At 42.6% G+C, this 16422-nt stretch overlaps 1 protein-coding gene across 1 annotated transcript in view; it reads right to left on the bottom strand.

Annotated features, from left to right (window-relative positions):
• Window positions 1-16422, bottom strand: part of COG6 (component of oligomeric golgi complex 6) — a 100790-nt gene that overhangs the window by 9448 nt on the left and 74920 nt on the right. The window contains exons 14-15 of the mRNA XM_037892829.2: window positions 5264-5395; window positions 4316-4483 (exon numbers count right to left, since the gene is read on the bottom strand). Coding sequence (XP_037748757.1) covers window positions 4316-4483; window positions 5264-5395 — 300 coding nt within the window. The remainder of the gene's footprint in view (window positions 1-4315; window positions 4484-5263; window positions 5396-16422) is intronic.

The following is a 16422-nucleotide window of genomic DNA, read 5'->3' as shown; positions in this document are numbered from 1 at the left end:
AAAGGAAGAACCTGTGCACAGATGAAACCACACTAACTTCAGCAGGGCTTGACTTGGACACATGGGTCTGCCCACATTGTAATACTGTCGCCTAAATGCTCAAATCTGAAAAATCCATAGCCATAAAAGACAAAAACTAATGCCTAAAATTAAAACTTCAAAAAGTTATAGTAAAATATCAAAACTAGAATGATATAATTCATTGAAACTACATGAAAGAAATCAAATTCTTGCTGAAAATCCTGAAGAGTGCAAGACAAGATCAAACAAAAAATAAAATGAAACCATTAAGATTTCATGAAGAGAATAAAACTGAAACCTAAACCATGTTAGGCAATCAGTATAGGATTCAAAAGGCATAATTTACTTTATTTTAAAGAAAGAGAAAGTTAACTACAAGCACCTATTCAAAAATTAGGCAATGAAGAGCTGTATAACTGTCAGCTGTGCTTTTATCATCTTCAGAAAAAGCTTCCTTATTACTTCTGAGACATCAAAAATGCCATATATTCATAAAATAATTTTACAATTTTTGTACAACTGCAACTTTGCTGGAGATAAAAACAAAGAACCCAAATCCAGTCGATTTAACGCAAAGGAGCAGCAATTTTCTCCTTCAGGTTTGAGTGGCCTTAGACAGAAGTGAAAAAAATGTACTTTTTTTTAAAAATACATAATCCTCCATTCGCTTTATTTCTCTCCTGGTCTACACAAGAAACAAAAAACTTCTGTTACAGCACAAAGAGTCCAATTTAATTTAATAGATATAGCAGATACAGAACCTTTATTAGGTATCCTACAAATCTTTGATATCTCCAGAGAAGGATCATCATTTTCTAATGAATTTATGGAAACTAGAATATAATAAAATATATCTTTCCAGCCTGCTCTCTAAGGAAAACCTAATATTTGAATATGGTGATTTCAATAATTTTCAAAGGTCTCAATTTTCCTATTCAGTAAATTATTTTTGATGAATACCCCCAATAAATGTTTCTGTTCTACACTAGTCTATCTCAAAATCAGTAACCTTCTTTTGCATGACCTCAAGACATCCCTTCCAATTTAGTTTTAACTGTGAAATGTTTACAAAAAGTGAATCCGGTTTAGTAGCAAATGTTTCCCACTTAGTCTCTAGATTTTGAATAGCAGAATAAATGGATTCCAGAAGTATCTTAAAAAAAACAACAACACACTATTAGTTTGGTTTTAGACAATCTGAATTTTTTTTATTAGTTAAATGGCCAGCTTCAAGTGCCACAGTTTCTATTGCTAATGACATAGCGGTGATAATGAAGAGGAGCAAGAGATAACCTCCACAACCCTCTGAAATATTACAGGAGAGTCACTAATTAAAAACTTGTCCAAAGAAACCCCCTATAATTGTGCTTCCTGTTGGGAAACATTTTAAAGAACAAAATCAGGACATGGGATGCAGTGCAAAATTGTTGCAGGCATAAGGAATCTATACCAGTGGTTCCCAAACTTGTTCTGCCACTTGTGCAAGGAAAGCCCCTGGCGGGCCGGGCCAGTTTGTTTACCTGCCGCGTCCGCAGGGTCGGCCAATCGTGGCTCCCATTGGCTGCGGTTCGCTGCTCCAGGCCAATGGGAGCTGCTGGAAGTGGCGGCCGGTATGTCCCTCAGCCCGCGCCACTTCCAGCAGCTCCCATTGGCCTGGAGCAGCGAACCGCAGCCAATGGGAGCTGCGATCGGCCAAACCTGCGGACACGGCAGGTAAACAAACTGGCCCAGCCCGCCAGGGGCTTTCCCTGCACAAGCGGCGGAACAAATTTGGGAACCACTGATCTATACATCTGAAGATGGATTATGCCAAATGTGTCCCAAAATTAACAATCCAAAAAGCATATATTTTTAAATGTCTTAGTGAACTGTGGCTAGTGTTAACATTATTTATTACTTCAAAATATTACAATATGTAAAACATTATTTTGGCATGTTAAGTAAAAACAAGCACTGGGGAAAAAACGTAACATCTAATCCTACCATGGATATAGCCCCATGTTCAGGGAAACAGAATTTGATTACTCATAATCATAGTTTAAGGCCAGAAAGGATCACCAGATTGTCTAGTCTGACCTCCTGAATATCACAGGCCACCAGCCCCCCCAAGCACCTGCTCAGTAAACTCAAAAATCAAAATTAGACCGAAGTATTACAGCCCACAGAAGACTAGACTATTATATACCACAGACAGAGAATAGGAGGGACTGAGGTGCACCAGTGCCCAATTTCCCCCGCAGGGAAATGATTAAGTGAGATATACCCCCATAGTCCTGGCAAATGATCCACATCCATATGCTGCAGAAGATGATGAAAACCCCTCAAGTCACTGCCAATCTGGCCTGGGGGAAAACTCCTTCCTGTCCCTACATATGGCAACCAGTTAAATCCTGAGCATGTGAGCAAGAAGCAGCCAGCCAAGCACCTGAAAGAGAGAATGCCTGGTGCCAGCTCAGAGCCCTAGCTCTCCCTGTCCAATCTCTAGCCATGGTCATCCTGACGCTTCAGAGTAAGGAGATTAAAAAAAAAAAAAACAACAACACTGACTGATGATCATACTTTGATCATTACTCCTGGGGGAATTCTATGCCAAAAAGTCAAACATTCTGCATCAAAAAATAAAATTCTGTGCACAATATTTTAAAATTCTGCATATTCTATTTGTCAAAATATCACAATATAATCACACAAGTTTCAATTATTTTGGTAATTTATTTCAAAATACCTGTCAGCAAGTATGTCTGTAACAATACAGACAACAAAAAAGATACAGGAATTTTTTTTTGACAAATAGATTCCTTACTAGGCATATTAATATAGAACTCATAGTAATAATTCATTTAAACTACAACACAGAACCATATTACTTGCACCTCTCAGAAGCAGTGCAAAGGCTTGGGGGTGTCAGGGGTAATGGAGGAACTGAGGGAGAGGGAAGTAATTGCTGGGAAGGAGCCTGGGTGTGAACTTGGGAGGGTTATTGGGTATAGGTGGGAAAAGTAAGGAATGGGTGCTTTTGGGGGTGGGGGGGGCAGGCAGGGATTGTTAGGGTGCTTCCTCCATGCAGACCCTGGCTGACCCCTAGCCTCTCCCATTCAGTCAGCCACATATGTCCCTGTCCCCATGTGTCCCTGTCCCCATGTGTCCCTGCACCACATGTTCTTGCACCCCCTGTCCACGAGTCTCTCCACTCCCACTCAGACACCCCTTCCTCCATCCCCTCCCTGTCCCATGTTCTTGTGCCCCCACTCAGTCACCTTCCTTCTCCATGCACCCCTTTCCCCCTGTCCCCATGTGTTCCTGCACCCCCCTCAGCCAGCCTCCTCCACCCGTCCCCATGTTCTGTGCCCCCACTCAGCAACTCCCTTCTCCCATGTGGTCCTGCACCTCCCCCCGTCCTCATGTGTCCCTGCACCCCCTCAGCCAGCCCCCTCCCCTCAACTCCATGCGACTTTGCAATCCCTGTCCCCATGTGTCCCTGTGCCCCCACTCAGCCACCCCCTTCTCCCCTGTGGCCCTGCACCCCTTTCTCCCCCCTGTGGCCCTGCGCCTCCACTCCCATTCAGCCTCTGCCCCAGTCTGTTCTGCCCCACTAGCCCTTATGAGCCTCTGTCTGTGACCCCCCCCCCCAACATCCCCAAGCTGTCTGTCTCCTCATATCCCCTGTCTCCTGACTTGGTCCGGCAGGTGCTGTGAAGAAGGCACTGCAGGCTCTCTCTCTTCTCTACCGGGCTGGAAGTGGGCAAAAGGTGGAACTGCAGCAACTTTCCTGCAAAGCTATTTTCTGCGATAAAATTAAAAATATCCATGGCACATTAATTATGCATGCATGCAATGGCACAGAATTCCCCCAGGAGTAGATAATTAGGGATATTGCATATTGGTGTTTACACTTCCATTTGTTTTAACTATCTCAGATCGTTTGTCTTAAAAAATGAGTGACTGGAATAATAAATACTTTCACTTATATTGGTTTACTTTCCGATAAAAACCATAGGTCAAAATTTTCAAACCTGGGTGCCTGAAATGTGGCACCTAAAATCAATATTTAGGTGCCTAAATAAAAGAGGTTTAATTTTCAAAGATGCTATGTACTTTCAGCTGTCACTGATCTCAGTGGAAGTGGGGCTGCTCAGCACCTATGAAAATAATGCCTCATTTAGGTGCCTATATATGGATTTAGAAGCCTAACTTTAGGCACCCAAGTTTGAAAACGTTGGTTATGTCTGCTATTCACAGCTTACCAGCTACAAAACAATATGCAATTACCTTTGCACTTATTCTTGACACTTACCTGAAATTGTAACATTTCCAGACGTTTGTCAGTGAATTCAAAGAGAGCCAGGGTAGTCTTCATCATATAAAGTGAATTCACCATGAAGGTTGCCATGTCAGCTGTGCCTAAATTACTAGCAGATACTGTACATAGCTGTAATAATGGATCTAGCACACAAGACAGAACCTAAAAGGGCAATATGAACAAGAGGGAAAAAAAATGTTTCATGAAACTTTAGACTTGCGGGGTAATGACCATTTTGCCTTTATTATCTATTTATTTCCCAAAACAAAATAAAAAGAAATGAGAGGTCCCCTATTGAGATCTAGTGGAAAATAGCTCTTGACCAGCAGGTGATCAGCTACCAGACTAGTGGTGTGATATAAGAACCTGAAAGGAATAGATTTTACCTGCGCAGGACATGGAGCAACTTAGAAGAGAAGATTGGTGGTTCATAGAATCATAAAAATGATGGGTGGGAGGGGCCTCAAGAGATCACCTAGTCCATATGCCCACACTGGGGCAGGACCAAACATATGTGCATAGTATATATATGTAATTTAAGAAAAATAACTATCAATAGGATAACAGAATGTGGATATTGTCATAGGACATTCCATGCTGTAATGTAATTATCGATTTTATTAGCCACAGTATTATTAGTATTAAAATCGGGGGTGGAGGGGGTGGGAGGAAGCCTATAAACAATTGCAGACAAAAACCATAAGAATGGCCATACTGGGTCAGACCAAAGGTCCATCTAGCCCGGTATCCTTTCTTCCAACAGTGGCCAATGCCAGGTGCCCCAGAGGGAATGAACGGAACAGGTAATCATCAAGTGATCCATCCCCTGTCACCCATTCCCAACTTCTGGCAAACCAAATTCATGCCTCTTCAGTATTTTTTATATTGAGACCAAATTATGTGCATATTTCTCTGTGTTCAAATGAACTCTACAAACTATACCTGTACAAAGTCAGCTTGACGAGCATCCAATGGCACAACAGATGAGTCATGGGATGCCAGAACCTCACGTAGCAATGCGAGTGTTTGATTCAGTGCAGAGCTTGGGCCAAGATCAGGTGGTGGGAGTTCAACCTAGACAACAGATGGTTTATTCCCTATTTGTGTTATATTCACAGGAAATAATAAGCAGTATGTATCCATGTTAGTAGGTACCAATCAGCTACTGGTAAAGTCACACACAGTCAAGCAGAGATGGAGTTCAATATTTTGACACTGGACAGATCTATAACTTATTCCAAAATATACTTGCCTATGACTTGCAGCGTTACAATATCACTTACTGACAGTAAAGAAAACCAACCAACATCTCAGTCATATCTAGCATTAAATTTAGTATTCAGCAATATGCATCATGGCTGCTTCAGAAATTGGCAAAATTAAAATCTGTAGTGGCTTGTAAAATGTAGAGGAAAATATAAACTTCTTAAGTCATTTTATTGAAGTCTGGAGTGCTGGAAGTGAGTCAACAGCCCATTGTGCTATTTATACAGCCCTTCATAATGGACAAATAATTTAGACACCTTGCACAGTTTCCAGACAGAAAAGTAATCAGAGGAACAGAGGCTATCAAGTGAACAAAATCCTGCAATGAGTGTGCTACAAATCCCCCACAGAGGCTGGGATAACAGAACTTTCTTGAATAAAATCAGAACCAAAAAGGGGAGTGTTCTGGTTAAGAAAGGACAATTTTCCTCTCCCTTGGATCTTGCGCAGAAGCAGCCTGTGCCTGGTCCTAGTAATCACAACTTTGTTCAGGGCATGTGAAAGTTATTCACATAAAGGTCAGCAAAATATGTTGGGTGTTGCAAGTGTCAGCATCCTTGCTGGGAGTGCCTGTATGAACTAGTGCCACAGAATCCTTCCACTACAGTGGGTCAAGGGAACACACACTGGCAGGTGTAGAATTGGGGAGAATGTGTCGAAGTTTATATAGTGCAAAAGCATCACAGTTATAGGACTTCAGGCATTTAACACCAAACAATGAATGTGCAAGAACACCAGAAACCACACAATATGAGGGCTCAAATTACTAAAGGTACCCAAACTCTAATGACACCAGTCCAGAAAGCCAATGAGGCAATGATATGCCAATAACTCTGACTATGGTTCTAAACTGCTCCACCAGCACTGATACACCGAATTCAAGAAGGCATGGAGAAGACAGATGCTGAACTGTTTCTTCAGGATAGGAACCCTGTGGAAGTTCAAGAAAGGTCCCCTGGCAAAACATTATTCTGACAGTGCTGATGCACTGAACACAGGAGGCGCTGGGAAAGGCCTTGTTGCTCAACCAATCTGTTGGCTCTGACATACAAAAGCTGAGGTGGCCTGGGAAGGACTCCCTGACACTGAGCTCCTGTATAGGCTCTTGTCCTTAGGAGGCATTGTTTGGTATTGAGTGGGGATGGAAAGATCCACACAACTGATGCACTGTGGAGAAGATCCCTTGCTACCAAACTTTGCCATAGGTGTCAATGCTTCAAGCCTGGTCTGGGGAACCAAGACAACTTCCCAATGCCTATACTCTCCACGGGCCAAGATTTACTTATCCTCAGGCACCAAGCTGAGGATCTACATGTGTTACCGATGTACAATATTACAGCTCCTAAGGAGCCAAATCAGAAGCAGGAAAGAAGCAGAAAAAGGATTCCAGCAAGAACTGAAACTGTGTTGGTTGAATCTGCTGGGAACTTTTATTGGCTGACCACAGAACTGGAGCCTCAGAGACACTGGAAGCATGCTGACTAGTGCAGTGCTCTTGAACAAGCTGACATGTGCCACATAGGGTCAAAAACCTTAAGAGCAAGGGGTTTTCCATCATAACTTATACTGAATGCATGAGGACCAAAGAGCAAGAATCCTGAACTCATGGTATCTTGAGAAAAAACACACTTTGGTAGCTCTATGTACTAATGACACTTTTTACTTACTAATATAATGTGGGGGCACATCAGTACTCAAGATCAAGAATTGCTCAAATGTGATTCTGTTCTCTCCACAGACTACTAGACATAGAACGTAAATCTATCAAAACAGGCAGCACTGCATCCATATTGTGAGACTTGACATTTCAGTTTAATCTAGACAGTCATTCTGCATTATTTCCCTCACCACAGCAAAAGTACATTTCCAATTCAGCATTAGCAAGTGGTATAAAAGAGCCCTAAGTCAAATGTATAGAGCATAGACAGGAATAAATGGTCTAATCATCTGGAATTCAGCATGTGAACAGTAACTAACAAAAACTGAGACGACCTTTAAAAAGAAAGCAGTTCCAGGAATCTAAGCTGCAATTTATTTAAAATCTCCGGATAAACAGTTTAAGACTTCTGGACTACCCCAAACAAATTAAGTTATCAAGGGAGCATTATAATCAAAATTATATTTTAACCAGATCAGATTCATTTTTAGTTCTCACACAAAAATAGTCTAAATTAAAAAAGGGTTCATTTGGATTACAAAAAATAAGTTTAGTAATTACTTACTGGTATTCCTAAAAAGTTTTTGAAGTGATTTTTAATTGCTTTATAAATTAATTTTATTTCATTTATATACTTAATGAATATTCAATATCCTCTGAAACAGGCATAACAATCAAGAGACTTAAGATCTTACAGTAGTTCCTTTAAAATACATAATTCAAGCAATAATGAAGAAATAGGGGAAACTGTTAAACAATCTAGAAACAATAAAACAATGAGCACATTTTACTTTTACAAACAAGTATTCTCAAGTGTGCATGCCAGGTGATGTGCACTGAATCCTTAGCAAATGGCATACTGTAAGCTCAACAGACTTTCTAGTGCTATAATCTTCCCTGAAAACCATAACATTTTCAGAAACAGTTTCAGTGTGCTGATACATGCACATAAGCACAATCCAATGAACTGGTAAAAAAGCAGGGATGTGAATAGAATAGAAGCCCCCCCCCTTTCGGTTTTGAAACACAATAATAAAAAACTGGATGATTAAAAACATAACCCTGTGATCCCTCTTAATTAAAAAAAAATGACATTCACCACTAACTTAAAATCAACAAAAAGTTCCAGTATAAATGTTTAGCTGATTGTCTGCATTTTTAAACTTTTACAGAGGTAATGAAAATTAGTTACAACTAAATAAAACACTTTATTTTATGGAAATTGTTTTGACTATATAGTTATGTCATCAATTTTGCAATTTTTTAAAATCAATGTAGAATTGATTTGAATCACAGGAAATGCTACACTGGATCAGACCAGTGGTCCATGTATGAGATGCATGTTGTATTAATTTAAATGGAATATATGGGCCAAAGGTGTTAACATTATCTAGTCACTGTCCAACATTAAACTGTGTTAAACGAGGTCCAGGGTTTGGTATACAGAGACCTCAGATCTCTTAATGCCATGGCAAACACTCCCTTGAAAAAAAAATTTAACTTTGTATTTAAAAAAAAAAAAAAAAGGGGGGGGGGGGGGAGGAAAACCAGTTAAAGCATTTGAAATGTAAAGTATTAGGAAAGGCTTTCATTTAACAACATCCCTTATCCTTTAGCTGGAGTTTTTAGAAAGAAATCCCCCCCCCTCTTCCCCTTGTTGACAGTCTCACATGGTAACAAAGATGTTAATATCTGGCCTTCTGGTGAAAAGAGAGGAAGAAGTTAGCTGAGACAGATTGGAGCTGCTGTTGTTAAAGTCTGATCCCATTTCATCCCACATGGTGTTTGGGATTCAGCTGGAGCATAGAAGAGGTAATATCATCTGGGTCCCTCTTTCTGGCCCAGTTTGGTCAGGACATCTCTCAGGATCAGGATGACAAAGGCCCAGGGTCCCAGGAGATGGTGGGGGTGGCAGCCATGATGATGAAGCTCCCTTCAATAGCCAGTTTCTCTCCCAAAGACTCTTTCTTTCAGGACCCACAAAGGGAATGGTGAGAAATATAGTCTACCCCCTCATCATTTTGTCCACCAACTAGGCCTAGTTTCTACACGCCAATTTTGGTTCACTGATTTCTGGTCCACACTTTCCTTGTTTACCAAGTATGGTCTTAACACAGTTCTTGAGTTATATCAGTAGGCCTTTTAGTTTGGACTAATACAATCTGTCTCCCTTTCTTGTCTTTTCCCATAAATATTTATTATAGATCATTGTGACATCTTATGAACTTTTACATACAGCTGAGCCCACAATTAGGGTAAATTACTGTGCCCAATCATCACAACAGGAAACAGAACCAGATGCCTCAGAGGAATGTGAAAAATACCCCGTAGGGACAATTATGGAATAACCTGCCAATAAAGTGAGCCTTCCTCCTAACATGAGGCAGTTAGCAGCTGGTTTAATCCCATTAACCATTTTTAACACTTTTAACTCCCTTAACTCTTAAAAATATTTTATTTGCATATATTACCATATGAATATTTTATTCCGTTTTTAGACTTAAGTTTATTGAATAACTTATTGTAGTATTATGAGAAAGAGTAGAGTTTTTATACTATACTCTCAAGAATAGTAGAGCTTCCTATTCAAAAACCAGTTGGAGAACACCTCAACCTCCCTGGTCACTCAATTACAGACCTAAAAGTCGCAATACTCCAACAAAAAAACTTCAAAAACAGACTCCAATGAGAAACTGCAGAATTGGAATTAATTTGCAAACTGGACACCATTAAATTAGGCTTGAATAAAGACTGGGAGTGGATGGGTCATTACACAAAGTAAAAACTATTTCCCCATGCTAATTCTTCCCTTACTGTTACTCACACCTTCTTGTCAACTGTTGGAAATGGGCCATCCTGATTATCACTACAAAAGTTTTTTTTCTCCTGATAATAGCTCATCTTAATTGATTAGTCTTGTTATAGTTGGTATGGCAACACCCATTTTTTCATGTTCTCTGTGTGTATATATATATATATATATATCTTCCTACTGTATTTTCCACTGCATTCATCTGATGAAGTGGGTTTTAGCTCACGAAAGCTTATGCCCAAATAAATTTGTTAGTCTCTACGGTGCCACAAGTACTCCTCGTTCTTTTTGCTGATACAGACTAACACGGCTACCACTCTGAAACCCTTCATTATTTTGTATACCTCTGTCATAACACCCCTTATTTCCTCTGTAAATAGTCCCAGTCCTCTTGCATTTGAAAGTGTTTCCAGATTCCTTGTCATTCTCTTTGCCTCTCACAATACCCCTCTATTTCTGCTATATCAGTTTTTGAGATGAGATACACAGAATACCGTGTTAAATTTTAGTTAAGGGAACACAAAATGATTTATATATTGGAATTATAATATTTTCTGTATTATTTTCTCTCCCACTGTTTACACATACTAACATTTTGTTTGCTTTTTGGACTACTACCACCACACACTGAGCGGAGATCTTCATTCAGCTGGTCACAATGATGCCCAGGTCTTTAACCTGAGTTTATAGTTATTTTAGAACCCAGTAAGATGTATGAATAGCATAATCTATTCCTTCTAGTGTGCATTATCTTGCATATGTCAATATTGATTTTCAATCAATATCCTGCTGCCCATTCACCTAGCTTTGTTAAGTTCTTTTCAAATTCCTGATAACCTTGTCTAGTCTTAACTAACTGAAACAATCTTTTCATCTACAAGTTTTGCCACCTCACTCATTTTCCCATCATTGATAAGTATATTAAATACCACCAATCCTAGAACCTATCTTTGGGATACCCACTCAACATTTTGCCTGGCTGAAAACTGATAGAACATAGGCATAAACTATCTTACTTGATCCTGTAGTAAAACCATTCTGAATTTGTGATAGAAGTACTTTATACCAAGAATTATGACTCCTTTACAGAATCACTCAAAGAGAAGATAAGGGATATGGGGAAGCAAGTACTTATCAAACTACAAATATCATCAGCAAAAGGAAACCAGAAGGATACTAGCCAGTAAGATGGTGGGCAGTTTCATTTGTCAAAGCACAAGGTTGTGTAGAATTTTTATTTTAGAATGAAAATAAAGCCCCAAATATTAGTCCCTTTAAGGCCCCTTTCCATAGAGCTTGCTTGTTATCCACTAAATAAAGGTGAAACCCAAAAGTAAATCAAATGATCTGGAGGATGGTGTGGATTGCACCCTCAGCAAGTTTGCAGATGACACTAAACTGGGAGGAGAGGTAGATATGCTGGAGGGGAGGGATAGGATACAGAGGGACCTAGACAAATTGGAGGATTGGGCCAAAAGAAATCTGATGAGGTTCAACAAGGACAAGTGCAGAATCCTGCACTTAGGACGGAAGAATCCAATGCACCGCTACAGACTAGGGACCGAATGGCTCGGCAGCAGTTCTGCAGAAAAGGACCTAGGGGTTACAGTGGACGAGAAGCTGGATATGAGTCAACAGTGTGCCCTTGTTGCCAAGAAGGCCAATGGCATTTTGGGATGTATAAGTAGGGGCATTGCCAGCAGATCGAGGGACGTGATCGTTCCCCTCTATTTGACACTGGTGAGGCCTCATCTGGAGTACTGTATCCAATTTTGGGCCCCACACTACAAGAAGGATTAGAAAGAGTCCAGCGGAGGGCAACAAAAATGATTAGGGGACTGGAACACATGAGTTATGAGGAGAGGCTGAGGGAACTGGGGATGTTTAGTCTGCGGAAGAGAAGAATGAAGGGGGATTTGATAGCTGCTTTCAACTACGTGAAAGGGGGTTCCAAAGAGGATGGCTCTAGACTGTTCTCAGTGGTAGCAGATGACAGAACAAGGAGTACTGGTCTCAAGTTGCAGTTGGGGAGATTTAGGTTGGATATTAGGAAAACCTTTTTCAGTAGGAGGGTGGTGAAACACTGGAATGCGTTACCTAGGGAGGTGGTGGAATCTCCTTCCTTAGAAGTTTTTCAGGTCAGGCTTGACAAAGCCCTGGCTGAGATGATTTAGTTGGGGATTGGTCCTGCTTTGAGCAGGGGGTTGGACTAGATGACCTCCTGAAGTCCCTTTCAACCCTGATATTCTATGATATAAGGAGGGATGGACCTGCTGCTGCTCCCATTTTTCTCAACCATAGAGTCTAAAAAGACAAGGACTCTGTAGCAGAGGGGAAAGGAGGAGATAATGGAGCAAAATATCTTGAACACCAGAAGCGCAGCAAGATTTTAAAAGGTTTTGTAAAGAAGACTGCAGCTATAAATTCTATGTCTCTGCCTGGGGGGACGGAGCAGCAGGCATAACAAAGGGATTTTTCTTTTTTGAGCTGGAGTTTTCTCTACCTAAAGGCAGGGTAGTTAACCTCCTGCAGGGAAATTCACAGACCTGAAGAGGTTGGGTTTTGTTTTTTTTAAGCTAAGAGCAGCTAGAGGGGTTTTCTGTCTATTTGCCTGGAGACAAAGGTGTTAGTTTTTGTTTTTTTTAAAGGATTTTTCTGTAGGCTGAGAATAGCTATCAGAGAACATAGGTATCAGGTTAAAGCACAGCAAAATTTTACAAGCCAGGGTTTGTTTTTTGTGGTTTTCTTTCTAACTCTTGGGTGTATAGTTAAAAACAGAGAGGCTAAGATGACAGAAACCAAGGCACAACACAAATTGGAGTTAACCAGACTGGAGGTAGCGAAAGAGGCAGAAAAAGCCCTAGAGGCTGCCCACAGGAAAGCCATGGAGGCAAGGGAAAAAGAAATGGAGGCAAGGGACAAAGAACCGGAGGAGAAGGAAAAAGAGAGGAAGCATGCACTGGAGATGGAAAATGCAAAGGCTCAGCAGAATATACCAACAAACCCTAGCAATCCTTCTCCAGGTACCATTTCCCATCCCAGAAAGTTCCCCACCTACAAGGCAGGCAATGACACCGAGGCCTTCTTAGAAAACTTCGAAAGGGCCTTCCTTGGGTACAGCATTTCTACAGACCAATACATGAGGCTGCAGCTCAGTGGACCCTTAGCCGAGGTGGTGGCTGAAATGCCTAAGGAACATATGAACAAGTATGAACTGTTTAAAACCCAGGCGAGAGTCAAAATGGGGCTAACACCCGAGCATTCCCGTCGGTGGTTCACAGCCCAAAGGTGCAAACCAGACGTGTCATTTACCCGATATGCCTACCACATTGTGAAACATTGGGATGCCTGGATATCAGAAGCAAGTGTTAAATCTCCAGAAGATTTGCCCTTCCTAATGCAAATGGAGCAGTTCTTAGAGGGTGTTCCTGAGGAAATAGAAAGATACATCCTAGATGGGAAGCCCAAAACTGTAATCAAGGTGGGGGAGATTGGAGCCAAATGGGTGGAAGTGGCAGAAAAGAAAAAAACTGGTCGCAGTTGGAGCGGATACCGGAAGGGACAACCTCAGACCGCACCCTACTACCGGGGGCAGCCCAAGGCCCGACCTATCCCCCAAGGATCACCCCAGACATCTTATTGTCCCGCCACACCGTTCTCCAGCAACCCACCTCGCCCCAGTGACCCGTCAGCTGGACGATGTTTTAAATGTAACTAGCTGGGGCATGTAAAGGCCAACTGCCCCAAGAACCCCAAAAAACTACAGATCATTGCACCGGAATCACCCCAGAGGGCCTCAGGCCCAGATGCCTCCCAGATACCCTCAGAGAGGAGGGAAACTGTGAGTGTGGGCGGGAAGAAGGTCACAGCATGGAGAGACACCGGAGCACAAGTGTCGGCTATCCATGCTTCCTTAGTGGACCCCAATTTAATCGACCCAGAGGTCCAAGTGACGATTCAACCCTTCAAGTCAAACTCTTCTGACTTGCCTACAGCCAAGCTGCCGGTCCAGTACAAGGGCTGGTCAGGAACATGGACTTTTGCAGTCTATGACGATTATCCCATCCCCATGCTGTTGGGGGAAAACTTGGCCAATCATGTGAAGCTAGCCAAGAGGGTGGGAATGGTCAACCGCAGCCAGGCTAAGCAAGCTGTCACACCTAGCTCTGTTCCAGAAACTTCTACCAGGACCCGGTCAGAGGTGATGGAACCGGACCCCATGCCAACATCTGCAACAGCAGTAGTGGATCCAGTCACAGAGAACCAGACAGAGCCAGTCCCAGAACCGGAACCAGCGGAACAACCAGCACCAGAACCATTGCCAGCACTGAATCCAGTACTTGCAACCCCAATACCAGAGGGCCCCACCGAACCTGCACTGGCAGCAGCAGATAACCCTACACAAGAGGCTCAGCTGGAGCCTGAACCCCAACTTAGTGCACCAGCAGAGAACAGTTCACAGTCAACGGAAACAGCCCCATCACCTTCATCGCTTCCAGAGGGACCAAGCCCAGGTCCACAATCCAATGAGGAACTGATGTCTCCAGCATCAAGGGAACAGTTCCAGACTGAACAGGAAGCAAATGAAAGCCTCCAGAGAGCTTGGACGGCGGCACGGAGCAACCCACCGCCTCTCAGCTCTTCTAATTAATCCAGGTTTGTTGTAGAAAGAGGACTTTTATACAAGGAAACTCTTTCTGGTGGACACGAGGAAGACTGGCATCCTCACAGACAGTTGGTAGATCCAACTAAGCACCGGGTAAAGCTATTAAGCTTAGTCCATGATCATCCTAGTGGCCATGCTGGGGTGAACAGAACCAGAGACCATTTGGGAAAGTTGTTCCACTGGGAGGGAATGGGCAAGGATGTTTCTACCTACGTCCGGTCTTGTGAGGTGTGCCAAAGAGTGGGAAAACCCCAAGATCAGGCCAAAGCCCCTCTCCAGCCACTCCCCAGCATTGAGGTACCATTTCAGCGAGTGGCTGTGGATATTCTGGGTCCTTTTCTGAAAAAAACACCCAGAGGAAAGCAGTACATACTGACTTTCATGGATTTTGCCACCCGATGGCCGGAAGCAGTAGCTCTAAGCAACACCAGAGCTAAAAGTGTGTGCCAGGCACTAACAGACATTTTTGCCAGGGTAGGTTGGCTCTCCAACATCCTCACAGATGCAGGAACTATGGAAAGCCTTTGGGAAGCTCATGGGGTGAATCACTTGGTTGCCACCCCCTTACCATCATCAAACAAATGGCCTGGTGGAGAAGTTTAATGGAACTTTGGGGGCCACGATACGTAAATTCGTAAATGAGCACTCCAATGATTGGGACCTAGTGTTGCAGCAGTTGCTTTTTGCCTACAGAGCTGTACCACATCCCAGTTTAGGGTTTTCATCATTTGAACTTGTATATGGCTGCGAGGTTAAGGGGCCATTACAGCTGGTGAAGCAGCGATGGGAGGGGTTTACACCTTCTCCAGGAACTAACATTCTGGACTTTGTAACCAACCTATAACACACCCTCCGAATCTCTTTAGCCCTTGCTAAAGAAAACCTACAGGATGCTCAAAAAGAGCAAAAAGCCTGGTATGATAAACATGCCAGAGAGCGTTCCTTCAAATTAGGGGACCAGGTCATGGTCTTAAAGGCGCTCCAGGCCCATAAAATGGAAGCGTCGTGGGAAGGGCCATTCACGGACCAAGAACGCCTGGGAGCTGTTAATTATCTCATAGCATTCCCCACCTCCAACCGAAAGCCTAAGGTGTACCATATTAATTCTCTAAAGCCCTTTTATTCCAGAGAATTAAAGGTTTGTCAGTTTACAGCCCAGGGAGGAGATGACGCTGAGTGGCCTGAAGGTGTCTACTACGAAGGGAAAAGTGATGGTAGCGTGGAAGAGGTGAACCTCTCCATGACCCTTGGGCGTATGCAGTGACAGCAGATCAAGGAGCTGTGCACTAGTGACGTGCCGACGTTCTCAGCCACCCCAAGACTGACTGAACAGGCATACCACTCCATTGACACAGGTAATGCTCATCCAATTAAAGCCCAACCTTATCGGGTGTCTCCTCAAGCTAAAACTGCTATAGAACGGGAGATCCAGGATATGTTACAGATGGGTGTAATCCGCCCCTCTGGCAGTGCATGGCCATCTCCAGTGGTTCTAGTTCCCAAACCAGATGGGGAGATACGTTTTTGCGTGGACTACCATAAGCTAAATGCTGTAACTCACCCAGACAACTATCTAATGCCACGCACAGATGAACTATTGGAGAAACTGGGACGGGCCCAGTTCATCTCTACCTTGGACTTAACCAAGGGGTACTGGCAGGTACCGCTAGATAAATCTGCCAAGGAAAGGTCAGCCTTCA

Source organism: Chelonia mydas, chromosome 1 (genome assembly GCF_015237465.2).
Source record: "Chelonia mydas isolate rCheMyd1 chromosome 1, rCheMyd1.pri.v2, whole genome shotgun sequence".
NCBI lineage: Eukaryota > Metazoa > Chordata > Testudines > Cheloniidae > Chelonia > Chelonia mydas.
Note: the sequence above shows the minus strand (reverse complement) of the source record. Positions and strands in the feature narration are given on the sequence as shown.